The sequence below is a fragment of the Hemiscyllium ocellatum genome, chromosome 28, assembly GCF_020745735.1.
Source record: "Hemiscyllium ocellatum isolate sHemOce1 chromosome 28, sHemOce1.pat.X.cur, whole genome shotgun sequence".
NCBI lineage: Eukaryota > Metazoa > Chordata > Chondrichthyes > Orectolobiformes > Hemiscylliidae > Hemiscyllium > Hemiscyllium ocellatum.
In genome coordinates this window covers 45,893,729-45,910,959 of record NC_083428.1, presented here as the reverse complement: position 1 = coordinate 45,910,959, position 17,231 = coordinate 45,893,729, and the positions used below count along the sequence as shown (strand labels likewise).

General features: G+C 42.2%; 1 protein-coding gene and 1 non-coding gene across 4 annotated transcripts in view; both read right to left on the bottom strand.

The window, feature by feature from the left end:
* Positions 1-762: 762 nt before the first annotated feature.
* Positions 763-17,231, bottom strand: part of LOC132829080 (scaffold attachment factor B2-like) — a 77,266-nt gene continuing 60,797 nt past the window's right edge. For 2 of the 3 annotated variants that reach the window (XM_060846383.1, XM_060846385.1), the window contains 2 exons: positions 3,557-3,623; positions 763-1,154 (listed from right to left, as the gene is read on the bottom strand). In XM_060846383.1, coding sequence (XP_060702366.1) covers positions 989-1,154; positions 3,557-3,623 — 233 coding nt within the window. In that variant the 3' untranslated portion in view covers positions 763-988. Of the gene's footprint in view, positions 1,155-2,214; positions 2,279-3,556; positions 3,624-17,231 lie in introns of all 3 variants that reach the window. The other variant, XM_060846384.1, reaches the window with a different exon arrangement.
* LOC132829259 (small nucleolar RNA SNORA42/SNORA80 family) lies at positions 5,892-6,027 on the bottom strand. Its single transcript, XR_009646231.1, has one exon. It is a non-coding gene; the product is annotated as a small nucleolar RNA SNORA42/SNORA80 family (small nucleolar RNA).

Genomic DNA, 17,231 nt, shown 5'->3' with positions numbered 1-17,231 from the left:
CAAAGATTCTATCATTTGTGCAGCGAGGGCAGTTTAAGGGAATGCTCTTTACAATAGATCTTCCATCCAAAGGAATCTAGTGGAAGGAAGGAATTGGGGAATTAAAATGAACCAGCAACTCCTTTTTTCATCAAATCCCTACAGTGTGGAAACAGGCTTTAGGCCCAACAAGTCCACACCGACCATCAGAAGAGTACCCCACCCAGATCCACTCCCCTACCCTATGATTCTACATTTACCCGACTAATTTTCACATCCCTGAACACTATGGGCAATTTAGGATGGTCAATTCACCTAACCTGCACAGCTTTGGATTGTAGGAAAAAACCAGAGCACCTGGAGAAAACCCACGCAGACACGGGGAGAATGTGCAAACTCCATACAAAAGTCACCAGAGGCGGAAATTGAACCTGGGTCCCTAGTGCTGTGAGGCAGCAGTGCTAAGCACCTTTCAAGGGATGCAAATTCAAAATCAGGAAGACAGCGCAAGAGACAATTAAACATAGTCTTATGCAGAACTATTGTCCTAACACCTTCATACAATTTCTGGATTGAGAGTAATGAGAGTAAGAGGTTGTTACTTGAGAATCAGATGGAAGAGAAGGAAACGACTAGGAAGTGCCTTAAAAAGTCATTCCTTTTAATAATGCACTACTATATCCAAACTCAAATGCTAACATCATATTAGAAAGCATTAGACATCAGAAAAGGTGCATCTCTAAATGTGCATCTAATCCTAAAATTAAGTTCAGACACGCAAAGTATATTTTCACTTTTATTTATGGAAAATTGAAGTGACTCTTTCAGAGTCTAGGCTCAATACAAGTACTTTAACAATAAAGTAACCATGAAATGATCATTAATTCCAAAACAATTCTGGTTTCAGAGGCAGTAAACAAAAATACACAAGAACATGGTACTGTGATTAGCACTACGCACCACTATTAAAGATTTCCTTTACATTAAAATCAATTAATAGAAATAAGAGCTAGTAGCGATGCTGGAAGCGAGGATCGCTGGACATTCTCTGCACTCTGTCTTGGTCACCAAAGCTGCCCGGTCCTTGCATGCCACCACCTGCCATCATTTGGACAGTGCGGCTCATAGGTTGACCACCCCCCTGCTGGATCCCACCTTGCACAAATCCTCCTTGCCTGTGGAAAAAGGGTATCTGTCAATTCAGTGGTACTGATGGATATATCAAAAGCTGAATAAGAAATAGCCCATAAAAATAGTACCAAAAATATAAGACCTCTATGGCCAGAGCATTTGTTGACAAGACAAATCAATACGTTTTGTAGCATTAATAATATTCATTACTAATGGTCCATACAAGCATGACATCACAGAGACAAAATGGCTGTTTAGCCCATCATGCATGGGCCAGTTCTCCGAATGAGCATCGCACTTGTCCTGCAATTCTCTCTGGACATTATTCCTTTTCAAATTATTGCCTTCTGAATACAACTTCACTCTCAGATTGTGCATTCCAGACCCTAGTTCCTGCATGATAAAACTTTCCTTCTATCACTTATGTTTCTTTTAATTGTTACTTTAAATCTGTATCCTCTGTCTTAATCATTTCACAAGTGGAAGACTTACTATATATTTATTCAGCCCAGATCCCTCATGCTTAAATACTTCCAACAACTCTTCGCTCCGCCAAGGAACAATAGCCTCAACTTCTCCAAATTATCTTTATAACTGAAATCCCTCATCCCTGGAACCATTATTGTAAAACATCTTCTGTACTCTTTGAAATACCTCCACATCCTTTCTAGAATACAATGCACAGAACAGAATGCAGTACTCCAGCTGAGACTGATCTGTATCTTACACAAGTTCAACAACACCTTCAGATATAGAAAAGGATTCTTTTAGCCTTATATCCAATCACTGATATGACTGTGTACAATAGTGGCCTCAGGAAACAACTCTGCAGCACTGGAACTCATTCACCCTCAAATTCCTTATCTACACTTCCTCCTTTTTGTAGGAGGTTTAAAAGCCAAGTTGCCGAATCCTGGCGAGCACAAATACAATTATGCTTGACCATGTACTACAACTCCTTCATTCTTTTGTCCATTGAGGCATTTTTCCAGAAGGTATATTTGAGCAGTGGGTCACTTGCTTCTCAGTAAGTGGAACAAAACAGAATGGATAATGGCATTGACTTCATTCACTTATGCCAGCAGCAATGAAGACTATACTGACCTCCATTCTGCATTTTTACATCAGTCATAAGTTGTTCCGAGAATGCCAAATGAACTCAGTTGCTCTGGTAAAATGAGAAGGATTGGGATCAACCTTTTCACATTAGTTCATGATCAAATAATTCAATTTTAATGTACTTATCAAGCAACCCTAATTTATAAAGCAGAAACCTCATGTTCAGTTGCAGGATGTAGGTTTTTATCCATTCATTCACAGACAGCTGCTGAAACCATTCAAGCAGAAGTGAAATGCAACCGTAGGGTACGCATGAAAGGTCAAAAATGGAAAATTAACTCGTGTTGTCCCCTGCTTGGAAACTGTGTTGAGAGAAAACTGGCTAAGCAGTCAAGTAAAAGGTATATAATTAATTGTAAATAATTACACCTCGTTCATAAACATTTTTTCAGAAAAATGACACTTGTAGAAAGCAGGATGCCCTCCATAAAATGTATTTGCAAACATGATCTACCCAATATTCTAGAATAATCACAGCAGGACAAAGCTAATCATGCTTCACGGGTGTGTTAACAATAATGAAAATATGCACTTAATATCTAAACCAAGAGGGTACTTAGTTTTTGGAAACAAAAAAAATGTGCAGTTTTCATTTCGTGAACAAGGTCCAAGAAATGACAAAAAAACCAGCTTATATTAATAGTTGTACATACACGTGAACACAATGTCTGATTAAGGAGTTCAACAAAGTCCAATTTAAACAGAGGGACATGCTTTATAGAGAATGAATAAAAAAGTGCCTGATTTCTACTAAGTTATTACAAAATACAACCAATTTAGAGATTTGTTTACAGATAATGTCCACCAGGTTACTTTGAGATAATCGGATATTCAGATGTGCATAAGTCCAGTTAAATTCTGAAAGGTAGAACAGCAGCACAAATCCCAGCTTTACAACTTGTAAGGTTTTTTTTTGCAACTAAATGTCCATGCTGGGGAATGGAACTTCTTGCTTCCACCACAAGTACAAAATACTTGAATGCAGAATATGGTCTCATCAATCAATCTTTTTAGCACAGGTAGACCTGCCAATTTAGTGACAAATCATGAACAGCTTCAAGCAAGTGGACCCCCATGAGGAACAGTCAAAACTTTATTCATGATTTATAAGGGTCAGTAAAGAAAGACAGCTTCTATCCCATTAAACTGGGCTATTTTCAAACCAAGATCCCAGCCTATAAATCAAATTGCCAACAATATCAGGAAGGGCACTCAGAACTCCTGATCAAATATTGTTTAAGTATATTTGTGCTCAGCAGGATTCAGCAGCAGCCAATAGTCACAGAGCCAATAAGCTTTTCACTTAAGACCAAGGCATTCCTCTTACCCAGGCATTCCTCCTCGTTGCATTATGTGGCCTTGTCCAGACTGGGCAGGTACACCCCTATCCCCTCCTATGATAAGAAATAACAGGTTATTCTCCTCAAAATGAATTTTCATAGGTAAGATTATTTTAAGAAAGAAAAATAAAGTTAACTCAACAAAGCTTAAAATTTATTCCTTATTACATTTAGTGTCCTTTCCTATCACATTTCTAGGAAAAACTCTTTCAACAGCAGAATGAAGTAGTAAATTATAACCAAAGCGTTATCTCAAAACATTCCACCCCAGGGGAGTAAAATTCAGTGTACCAGAACTTAAAATGTATGCAAAATCATTAAAATGGAAAAGTCAAAGCAGTTCCAATCTCTCAGTAATGTCAGCTCAGCAGCAACTTTGGAATCAAGTAGCTACATTCAAATACAGATGTACTCAAGCAATAGAGAACTACCGTACTTGGACAGAACAGAGTAATAGTGTTATACAGTACAGAAACAGACCCTTTGGTCCAATTCATCCCTGCCGACCATATATCCTAAACTGATCTAATCTGACTTGCCAGAATTTGGACCGTATACCTTTAAATCGTTCCTATTCTTGTTCCAATCCAGATTCCTTTTAAACATTGTAATAGAATACACCTCCACCACTCCTTCTGGCAGCTTGTTCCATACACACCACCTTCTGCATAAAAATGTTGCCCCCAGGTCGCATCCCAGGAAAGACTTTGGTTATTCACTCTATGGCCCTCATGATTTATAAACCATCTATAAGGTCAGCCCTCAGCCTCTTAATGCTCCAGGGAACAAGTCCCAGCCTATTCAGCCTCAACCTATAGCTCAAACGCTCCAATCTGAGTAGCAACATCGGAGAGATATTCTAATACCCTACCATGTGCTCAGTTCAGTGTTTAAGAGAAGAAATCTGATGCCATACAAAGAGTAAAGTCTCAAAAAAATGTCTTGGTTAACACTCTTCTGCCAAACTTGCTGTGTGAAATTGGCTACATTTGCCTACTGGTGATTGCACTTTAAAGTTAAATCCTTCAATATAAAATGTTGTAGTGTCCTTGGAAAATAACATAGAAATTAAAACTTTTTAATGTTGAGCTGGAATCTATGGATGCTGGTAATTTGCAGAATGACAATTTGAATAGGTATGGTTCTTCTTGCAAAGTACTGCATGACAAATGAAGGAATTAGATTACTGATTATAACAAGCAAAGTCACTATTGTTATTATTCTATGCCCCTAATTAGTGCCTGTTTAAAAATTAAGTGTGCACTGAGGTATTATTTATGCATGTTGAATTGCACACCAATAGTCTTCAGTTAAACAAAAACACCTCTAATTACTGAAAGTCAATATCACACATCAGGTTATAGCCCAACAGGTTTATGTGGAAGCTTTCGGAGCAATGCTCCCACCACCTGATGAAGGAGCAGCACTCTGAAAGCTAGCACTTTCAAATAAACCTGTTAAGACTATAACCTGGTGTTGTGAGATTTTAAATTTGGTCTACTCCAGTCTAACACCAGCATCTCTAAATCCTGTAGGTCAAGGCTAAAAAAGATAAAAAAACTAGTGGTGAATTTAATCCAATGGCCCCCATGCCCCTGGTGAGGGGCAAGGTCAAGAAGACAGGCCCTTTATGGTAACCTCAACTGGTCTGAGAAAGGAATCCGTGCTTTCCCAGCATCCTGTAGTGAAAACCAGCCATCTAGTCAATGAAGCTACCTGACCTCCACCCCTACCTATATGCACCAATAACATCAATGCTTTATATACGTGATACACAAGCTGTACTTGCATTCAAGGTGCATTTAAAATTCGCTTCCCACAAAAAATAAACCTGGTGGGGATTCAAAATTAAGCTTGAGAAATTTTAACACTGTCACATTCCACTCAATTAACTTTTAGTTGCTTAGTTAGCAACATACTGAGGATACAGGATACTCTTGTAAACCTAGAATTACCAACTACAGCAAACTTTTTATTAATTGCTACCTATGGGACCGACTGTATATGGGCTGATATCCTGGTTGATCAAAGGGTCCACATAACCAATATAAAAACATACACAAAGTAATGTGTTGCAACTATGCTAATGCAGGGGATGTACATATCACTGTTTTACTTCATTTACAGTACAAATCACAAATAATAATGCAACTTTGCCTTAAATATAAAACTTACTAGCACAGGCCTTTTCACTTGCACCCTCAACTGACTACCGAACATAGTGTGACCACTATATTTTCAGAATTCCAGGAATATAATTTTTGTTGGTTTATTGAGATTCCAACAAATGAAGTGCAGGTTAAAACAAAACTTTACTGAGTTAATTGTACTGCCTACATCAGTGAAGCAGGCCTATTAGTTTTAAGCCAGTCAATGGTTCGAAGCAGATTTTGATTTTGCATGGAGTACACTATGAAGAGATCATGGGATAGATCCCGCCATAAATCCATAGCCATGCTAATGAAGGCAAAGAGTAATCTCAGAGATACAATTACACAGTTGCTCATGAATTCCAATGTTTCATCTGACCCCACCAACACTCAACAAAATCAATCCTCTCAGGCATCATTTTGTCCGTCCAATTTCTGCATTTCAACATTTAGTGTAAAGATGCTTGCATCTCAAACCAATTGCCATGCTTTGGCAAACTAGAAGCAAGGAGAAAGTGAAGGCTGCAAATACTGGAGATCAGAGTCAAAAGGTGTGGTGCTGGAAATGCACAGCCGGTCAGGCAGCATCAGAGGAGCAGGAGAATCGATATTTCAAGCATAAGAAAGTTCTTTTTTAGCACCACACTTTCAAACTAGAAGCAAGCAGTATTAAAAAAAATTTCCATCCATATGGCACTTTTCACAACAACCAGACATCTGGTGATCTTGGGAACAGGGGTAGCACTCCTGCCTTACAACACCAGGGATCTGGGTTTGATTCCAGCCTTGAGCGATTGTCTGCACGGAGTCTGCACATTTAAGACCATAAGCCATAGGAGTGGAAGTAAGGCCATTCGGCCCATCAAGTCCACTCCGCTATTCAATCGTGGCTGATGGGCATTTCAACTCCACTTACCAGCATTCTCCCCGTAGCCCTTAATTCCTTGTGACATCAAGAATTTATCAATCTCTGCCTTGAAGACATTTAGTGTCCCGGCCTCCACTGCACTCGGCGGCAATGAATTCCACAGGCCCACCACACTCTGGCTGAAGAAATGTCTCCGCATTTCTGTTCTGAATTGACCCCCTCTAATTCTAAGGCTGTGTCCACGGGTCCTAGTCTCCTCGCCTAACAGAAACAATTTCCTAGCGTCCACCCTTCCTAGGGGCCAGGAGATTTATCAATTTTAAGACCTTTTAGCTTTTCTAGCACTTTCTCTTTTGTAATGGCAACCATACACAACTCAGCCCCCTGACTTCCTTTAATTGTTGGGATATTACTCATGTCTTCCACTGTGAAGACTGACACAAAGTACTTAAGTTCTCCTGCTATTTACTTATCTCCCATCACTAGGCTTCCAGCATCAGTTTGAAGTGGCCCAGTGTCTACTTTTGCCTGTCATTTGTTTCTTATGTATTGAAAGAAACTTTTACTATCATTTCTAATATTATTGACTAGCCTACCTTCATATTTGATCCTCTCCTTCCTTATTTCTCTCTTTGTTATCCTCTGTTTTTATAGCCTTCCCAATCTTCTGATTTCCCACTGCTCTTGGCCACTTTATAGGATCTCTCTTTTTCGTTAATACATTTCCTGACTTCCTTTGTCAGCCATGGCTGTCTAATCCCTCCCTGGATAATCTTTCTTTTATCTGGGATGAACCGCTGTACAGTGTCCTCAATTCTACCCACAAACTCCTGCCATTTTTGCTCTACTGTCTTCCCCGCTAGGCTCTGCTTCCAGTCTAATTTTGTCCGCTCCTCTCTCATGCCCTCATAATTACCCTTATTTAACTGTAACACCATTACATCAGATTTTGCCATCTCTCTTTCAAACTGCAGACTGAACTCTACCATATTATGATCGCTGCTTCCTAAGGGTTCCCTTACTTTAAGATCTTTTATAACGACTGGTTCATTACAAAGCACTAGGTCCAGAATAGCCTGCTCCCTTGTGGGCTCCATGACAAGCTGTGTGTGGGGTGTCTGGGCCCTTTTGGGTAGTCTGGCTTCCCTCACAGTCCAAGTGCATGTTAGGTGGATTGGTTATGCTAAATTCCCTCTACTGTGCAGGCTAGGAAGTTAGCTGTGGTAAATCTGAGATTACTGGGATATGGTGGGATGGTCTTAAACCTTGTCAATTATTTTGGCCCAACCACATTCTGGCAATGGTACTGACTCTTCTAGCATAGTTGCAACACTAGCATCCACTAAACAATGTGGAGGATTGCCCAGGTATGAGTTACATAATATGAACAAACAATGGGGAGTCTAATGAAATGGCAGGAGAACTGAAATGAGATGTGACGTGATAGTGCCACCTTATCGGTCTACTCTTGAGCATCAAACCAAAGAAAGGGCCCAGAGCTATCAAGCAACATAACTCAGAAATAACAGGCTCAATGACCATCAGCTCAGGTTCCACTAGGACCACTCAACTCCTGACTTCTTCACAGCCTTGGTCCAAACATGGATAACAGAGCTAAAACACCACAGATGTGGGGACCATGATCAATGCTCTCTAAGCTGGACTGCTAATTAGCATCCCAATGCACTGACTTGCAGCTGAGGTCTCTCAAGAATCTTGGGTGTTCATATAGAAGAAAATTACTTCATCAACATAGTTTTTATACAAGCATGCAAACAGGTCTAGGGAAACTGGTCAAGTGAAATCAGTGAGAAAATTCTCTACTATTTTGGAATCATACTTAGCAAAAAGGAAGTTATGGTGCCAGAGATCAGTCCATCTCGGTCCAAATAATATATTTGTAGGAATTATTCATGGGAGGGCTTTGGGGGTCAACCATTTTCAGCTACTTCATCTCCAGAAGTAGAAGTGGGATGAATCACTGATGATTCCACAAGGCTCAACAACATTTGCAACTTCACAAGTGTATTCATTAACACGGGCAACATTCAGGTTTCTTACATTAACAGCATTCTTACATTCACATGAGCGCACCGGGCAATGACCGCTCCCACACAGCGCACCAGGCAATGACCGCTCCCACACAGCGCACCGGGCAATGACCATCCTCTCAGAGAGGATCTAGCTGCCTCACCTTCACATTCAAGGACGCCATCATTGCTGAATTCTCTTCTATCAATATTCTAGAGATTACCATTGACCAGAAACTGAACCACTAGCCATATTATTTATATGGCTACTCATGAGCATAACAGAGGCTAGCAACTTTGCAGCAAACAATTCACCTGCCTCCCCAATGCCTTGAATACAATCTACAAGGCACAAGTCAGGAGTGAGATATAATACTCTTCTTGCCTGGAGAAGTGCCGCTCCAAAGTCTTACACCACCGAAAACAAAGCAGCTTGCTTACTTGGCACATCCACAAATATTCACACTCTATATCACTGATACACTGTGCACCATCACAAAATGCACTGCAGCAACTGACCTAGGCTCCACAGACAGCACTTTTCAAACCTGTGACATTCACTTCTTTGGAGTAGAACAGACGCATGGGAACTCAAGACTTATACACTTAATGGTAAGATCCTAGGGAGTCTTGCTGAACAAAGACTTTGGAGTGCAGATTCATAGCTCCTTGAAAGTGGAGTCGCGGGTAAATAGGATAGTGAAGGAGGCGTTTGGTATGCTTTCCTTTATTGGTCAGAGTATTGTGTACAGGAGTTGGGAGGTCATGTTGCGGCTGTACAGAACATTGGTTAGACCACTGTTGGAATATTGCGAGCAATCCTGGTCTCCTTCCTATCGGAAAGATGTTGTGTAACTTTTGAACGGCTTCAGAAAAGATTTACAAGGATGTTGCCAGGGTTGGAGGATCTGAGCTACAGGGAGAGGCATTTGGATGGGTACAGGCTGGGGCTGTTTTCCCTGGAGCGTCTGAGGTTGAGGGGTGACCTTATAGAGGTTTACAAAATTATGAGGGGCATGGATAGGGTTAATAGGCAAAGTCTTTTCCCTGGGGTTGGGGAGTCCAGAACTAGAGGTTTAGGGTGAGAGGGGAAAGATATAAAAGAGACCTACGGGGCAACTTTTTCACGCAGAGGAAGTGGCGGAGGCTGGTACAATTACAGCATTTAAGAGGCATTTGGATGGGTACATGAATAGGAAGGGTTTGGAGGGATATGGGCCGGGTGCTGGCAGATGGGATTAGATTGGGTTGGGAATTGGACCGAAGGGTCTGTTTCCATGCTGTACATCTCTATGACTCTATAACACCACTACCTGCAAATTCCTCTGATATGTATACTATCTTAACTTGGAAATATATTATCACTCCTCCACTATCAGAGGGTAAATTCCTGGAACTTCTTTCTGAACAGCACCATGGACAAACCTCCACTCCAAGGACTGTAACAGTTCACCACCTAAATCTTGAGGGTAAATCAGGGCTAGACAATAATGTTAGCATAAGAATAAGTCTTAAAGTAAATATAGTTTCAGGCAGTCATCGCTGTAATGAAGGTAAGAACAACTAATTTGTGCTCAGTGAACTCCCAGAAAAACAGATTATGATCAGATAACCTGTTGTAAGGACACCTGGGAGATCATCCCTGTTCTTCTTTAAAATACAACAGTGCCAAGGAACCTTTTAGAAGGCAGACAGGGCCTTGGTTTAGTTTATTATCCAAAACACCACTGATAGTCCAGCACCCTTTCAGTACTGAACTGGAATGTCAGCTTTGATTTGTGTGCTCAGATCCTTGAGGGGAAGTAGAAATCAGAACCGTGATTCAGGACTGTGCCACAATTGACAAAATTGCATCTTGCTCAGCCGTCAGCAGGTCAGGCAGCATCCGAGAAGCAGGAAAATCGACGTTTTGGGCAAAAGCCCTTCATCAGGAATAGGTTTCCAGCATCTGCAGTCCTCACTTTTGCCTGCCTGATAAAATCACGTGACTTGTTTCATGCTTCTTTGCAAAACAAAAAAGGCGCTCTCAAGTTGGTGGAGAGATGGTGTGATAGTAAAATCAGCAAGTTCAAAACCACTCATGCCTGTGAACAAATTACATTTTGAAAATATCATTTAGGGCACCTGTGAAGTTTGACCTTAGAGTCATAGAGATGTACAGCATGGAAACAAACCCTTCAGTCCAAAGCCTACCAGATATCCTAACCTAATCTAGTCCCATTTGCAAGTACTTGGCCCATCTCCTTGTAAAACCTTTCGATCTATATACCCATCCAGATGACTTTCTTTGTAAACATATTTATTAGCAAAAAAACTTCTTTTGACTTTACAAAAATAAAGTTCTTGAAAATATAACAAATTGTGCAATTACAAAACAACTACAATCCAACAACTAGTAACCTATACTATAAAACAAAACTAAACACTGTGCAAAACACCACCAATAAATAACTAAGGACTTAAAAACAAAAATGCTCAGTGCAAAGCTCCCAACCCAAAAATGTGAGCGTTGTACATATAGCCATATTCACTCAGGGGTCCCCTGTTCCAGGGCCCAGCAAACCTAACCATCCTGGTTAAACGAATGCTCTAGTTAAGATAGCAGAAAAATCTGTATTCAAATAACTCAAAAAGGGCTGCCATGTCTCATAAAAAAAGTCTGTTGTGTGGTGCACCATATTTGTGAAAATTTCCAAGGGAATGTGCGCCTGATTGATTTTCGCCATCCCAGCAAGCCCAGTGGGTTCTCAGACACCCAATTCAGAGTATTTTTCCGTGAACAGTGCATAAGAATATTGAATAGTTTCTTCCCAGACCTGTCTAAAGGTGGTAACTTTGATGGACGTAAGAGGAAAGATAACGGGTCTACTTTAACTTCAGTCCTCAATACCCTCCCTATCTCTACAGTCAGTGCTCCAATAGGCGCAGAGCCAATGGCATGTCCAGAAGCAATGGGCAAGAGTACCCACATTTATTTTACATTTGGGGCACACTGGCGATGCCCCCTTTTTAAACGTTGCCAGATGAACCCTGTGCCGAACTTTTAACTGCATAGCGTATGTCCTATTACAGATTGAGATCTTTCATGTGTTCTCCCATATGCCCTCTCATGTTTCAGAAGAGATATCCACTCATAGCCCTTGTGCTCAGACTTCACATAGCTAGTTCATATCTTGCCAGGCCCTACCACCCATTAGGCTATAGAGGACACTAAGCAAAAGGGTGCTTGCGGAACGTAGCAACAACCCCTCTGTATCAGACTTATAGGGCTTAGTAAGAAGCAGCGCAGTCATGTTCTGGATAAAATTCCTAACCTGAAAAAACAAAGAAGATTTCTACCAGGCAGCCTGTATTTGTGGCTCAATTGCTTGAAGGACATCATAATCTCCCCTCAAAAAAGTTTCCCAAACTAGACATTCCTCTCATTGCCCACAGTTTGAACCTTGAGTCTATCATCCCTTATCAGAACCCTGACATAGCAACTATGGGGGTGAGTGGCGAAGTCTTGGATAAGCAACCCTCACTCTGACACATTGTCCTCCATGCCTTGACCATACTAGTAATAGGGCTCCGATAGTAGTCCATAACTGTTCTCATCTTATCCATGAGCGACATTAATAAGAGGGCACTTTGCCTGAGAGTTCTTAACACTGAGCTATATTGAGCCTGGATCTTTACTTGCCCGATCACACAAAAAGGACAGCAGGAAATTCAGTTCATATCTCCTGATGTCTGGGAAATCAACTCCTTCCCATCCTTGAGGTAACTGTAATTTAGTAAGTTTGATGAAAGAACTAAACCAATCCATAAGTCTCTGCAACGTTGACCTGGGAAATATTATAAGGAGCATGCGCATGGGATAAAGCAAACGAGGAAGAACATTCATCTTAAAAGTTAACCACGAAATTGGAAGAATCTCTCATCTCTGGAGACCCTGCCTAATATTGTCAAGCAGGTAAACAAAGTTAGTCCGAAATAATCGATCTAACATGGGAGAAATAAAAATACCTAAATATCAAAAACCCGCTCGTGACCACTTAAAGGGGAACCTAGGGCCACCTTCAACCTCTGGCACTTCCTTGAGGTCCTCAAAGGCATAGCCTTCGACTTTGATCTTATCCTGAAATAGCCCCAAATGAATGAATACATTGTGTCAGATAAGGTACAGAAATCATCAGGTCCGATAAAAACAGAAGGATGTCATCCGCATACAATGTAACCTTGTGTACGCTCATTCCCACTTCCAGAGCGGTTATTAGACATTCTTATGAATTCAGCTCTACCATCAATGTAAATGACAATGGTGTGAGGGGGCAGCCTTGACGACTACGCCTACCAATCTTCAAGTTCCCAGACTGCACCCCATTGGTGATGACAGTAGCCAGAGGGTGGCAATATAAAGCCTCCACCCACCTAGCCTAAACCACTCTTAAGCCATAAAAGAGATACGGCCATTCCACCCAGTCAAATGCTTTCCTCTGCATCTAAGGAAATCACCAACCCCCTGGATCGATCATTGCTGGCACACTTGGACCATATTCAGCAACCTTCTACTATTAATAAGAGGACCTACGGCCCCTTACAAAACCTGCCTGGTCCTCTTGACAATGCTGAGCAACACCTTCTCCAATCTCAGCATCAAGATCTTAGACAGAAACTGTATTTAATAGAGAGCTAAGCCTGTATGAGGCACAATCTCATGAACCTTCCCCTTCTTAAGAATGAGGGAAATATTAGCTTCTCTCAAAGATAGGTGGTAGGCATTCATGCATATGGTACTGATTGTACATCTCCAATAATGGCCCTGACAGAATCCCTATAAACTCCTTCTAAAACTCACTCAGGAGGCTTTCAGGGCCAGGTGCTTTCCCAGCAGCTTCCCCTGCAACCGCAAGAAGTGCAAAACTTGCGCCCACACCTCCCCCTCACCTCCCTCCAAAGCCCCAATGGATCCTTCCATATCCGTCGCAAATTCACTTGCACCTCCACACACATCATTTACAGTATCCGATGCACCCAAGGTGGTCTCCTCTACATTGGGGAGACAGGCCACCTACTTGCAGAACGTTTCAGGGAACACCTCTGGGACACCCGCACCAACCAACCCAACTGCCCCGTGGCTGAACACTAACTCCCCCTCCCACTCCGCCAAGGACATGCAGGTGCTTGGCCACACGATGCCTGGAGGAAGAGCGCCTCATTTTCCGCCTAGGAACCCTCCAACCACACAGGATGAATGTAGATTTCTCCAGCTTCCTCCTTTCCCCTCCCCCCACCTTATCTCAGTCCCAACCCCGGATTCAGCACCGCCCTCTTGACCTGCAAATCTTCTTTCCGACCTCTCCGACCCCAACCCCTCTCCGGCCTATCACCCTCACCTCCTTCCACCTATCGTATTCCCAGCACACCTCCCTCAAATTCCCTTCCCTCTATCTTTTATCTCAGCCCACTTGGCACATCAGCCTCATTCCTGAAGGGCTTATGCCCGAAACGTCAATTCTCCTGCTCCTCGGATGCTGCCTGGCCAGCTGTGTTTTTCCAGCACCACACTTCTCAACTCCATTCTGAAGTTGTCTAGCTGCCTCCTGTATTTCCTGAACTGTCAAGGGGGCATTAAGAGGAGAGGCCTGTTCCAAGGTTACCCCATAGAGGTCCAAGCTGTGAAAAAAGATTTCCATCTTGACCCCCCCCTACCCTCACAACTTTCAGACTGATACAATTCAGAGTAAAAACTTTGAAAAGCCTCATTAATCCTTCTGGCATCGTATGTAAGGACCCCAGTGCTGTGTCTGATTGTGCTAATGGATTGGGGAGCACACTTTTTCAGTCAGATATGCTAAATACTTCCCTGGCCTATCCCCATACTCAAACAGCCTTTGTCCACGAATGGCAAGTCTGCTCCTAGCAGTCTGTATAAGTATTGAATTCAGAGCAGCCTGGAGGGTCGTGATCCACTGTAGCTTGGTCACCAAAGGCCTCAATAAATGTGCTGCCTCAGCAGCTTTCAGTTGCGTTCAAGTAGACGGTGCCGCTCCCCTTTCTGCCATTTCCGGCTAGCCGATTGGGAAATACCTAATCCCCTAGCCAAGGCCTTAGCAGTCTCCCATAACATAAATGTACTACTGGCTGTGCCTGAGTGGATAGTCAATAACTCCTGAAACTCACTCGAAAAATTTCCCACAAATTTGGAATCCTTAAGGAGAAAAGGATCCAAACACCAGTGAACCTAGCCCCTCACTCTTGACCTTCAACTCCAAATATATCACTGTGTGATCAGAAATAGCTATGTTCCCAATTTTACAACTCAATCAAACCCAGAAGGATCAAGGGCGCCAGAGAAAGATCAATTCTCCTATGACACTTATGCAGGTTTGAAGTAAAGGTGAAGTCCCTGCCAGTAGGGTGAAGACATCTCCAAATGTTCACCAGCACCAACACCTCAAGTCAGTCACCTGCTTGGCCTGCCAAGAAACAGTTGGGGGCCCACTAGGCATCCTGTCCACTGTCGAAACCTCCCCACGTATCAAGGCCTTAAGTATCACAAACCATCATTCACCTGTTCTAATAAAGCGAAGGAATATTTTTCTGTATATGTATAGCCACTCCCCTACTTTTAGTAGTAAAGATGAAAAGAATACCCAATCATAACCCCCCCAAACCCCCCACCGTTGCAGCTTCAGTTGTTCCCCATCAAGATGGGTTTTCTGCACCAGGGCGCTATCAACCCTTTCCCTCTTAAGGCTAGAAAGCACTTCTTTCTTTTTAACAAGCAAATTACTTCCCTTGATGTTTCAGGTGCACCGTTTAACAAGACACTTAGCCATATCTCCTTTTAGAGACCCTTAAACGCAGTCTTGCCGAGTCCCAGATGCCTTTTAAATGCTTTAATTGTACCAGCTTTCACCACTGACTCTGGAAGTTCATTCCGTACATGTACCACTCTGTGCTTGAAAACCTTACTCCTTATGGTAAATAATGAGGTCTGCAGATGCTGGAGATTTCGGGTAAAAGATGAAGGGCTTATGCCTGAAACGTCGAATTTCCTATTCCTTGGATGCTGCCTAACCTGCTGTGCTTTAACCAGCAACACATTTTCAACCTTGCTCCTTATGCCCCTTTTACATTTTTCTCACTCACCATAAACCTATGCCCTCTAGTTGTGAACTCCCCCATCCCAGGGAAAAGATTTTGTCTATTTATCCTATCCATGCCCCTCATGATTTTATAAACCTCAATACGATCACGCTCCAGGGAAAAACATGCCCAAGCCTATTCGGCCTCTCCATATAGTTCAAATGCTCCAACCCTGGCAACATTCTTGTAAATAAACATTCAAGTTTCACAATATCACTGCGACAGGATGGAGACAGAATTGCACATTATCTCGAATGTGGTCTAACCAATGTCATATACAGCCATCACATGACCTCCCAAATCCTATACTCAAATGCTCTGACCAAGGAAAGCATACCAAATGTTTTCTTCACTATCCTACCTTACCTATGACTCTAGATTAGATTAGATTACTAGATTACTTACACAGTGTGGAAACAGGCCCTTCGGCCCAACAAGTCCACACCGACCCGCCGAAGCGCAACCCACCCATACTTCTACATTTATCCCTTACCTAACACTACGGGCAATTTAGCACGGTCAATTCACCTTACCCGCACACCTTTGGACTGTGGGAGGAAACCGGAGCACCCGGAGGAAACCCACGCAGACACGGGGAGAACGTGCAAACTCCACACAGTCAGTCGCCTGATTCTACTTTCAAGGAATTATGAGCTTGCACAACAAGATCTTTGTTCATCAACACTCCCTAGGACCTTACCATTAAGGTATACAAGTTCTGCCCTGATTAGCTTTTCCAAAATGTAGCACTTCACATTTATCTAAATTAAACTCCATTTGCCATGCCTCAGCCCATCGGCCCATCTGTTCAAGATCCCATTGTAATCTGAGATAATTATCTTCGCTGAGGTAAACTTCCAATTTTGGTGTCATCTGCAAACTTACTAACTATATCTCTTATGTTTATATGCAAATCATTTATATAAATGACAAAACGTAGTGGACCTAGCACCAATCCTTATGGCACGCCGCTGGTCACAGGAAAAGCAACCCTCCACCACCAGCCTCTGCCTTCTACTTTTGAGCCAGTTCTGTACCCAAATGGCTAGTTCTCCTTGCATTTCATGAAATCTAACCTTGTTAACTAGCCTACCATGAGGAACTTCTTACTAAAGTCCATGTAGATCACATCCACTGCTCTACCCTCATCAATCCTCTTCAATACTTCAAAAACCTCAATCAAGTTCATGAGACATGATTTCCTATGCACAAAGCCATGTTGACTATCCCTAATCAGTTCTTGCTTTTCCAAATTCACATAAATTCTATCCCTCAGGATTCCCTCCAACAACTTAACCACCACCAATGTCAGGCTCACCTGGTGTACAGTTCCTGGTTTTTCCGTACCACCTTTCTTAAATAGTAATGCTAAGTTTGCCAATCTCCAGTCTTCCAGCATCTCACCCTGACTATTGATGAAAGAAATATCACAGCAAGAGGTCCAGCAATCACTTCCTTAGCATCCTGAAGAGCTCTAGAG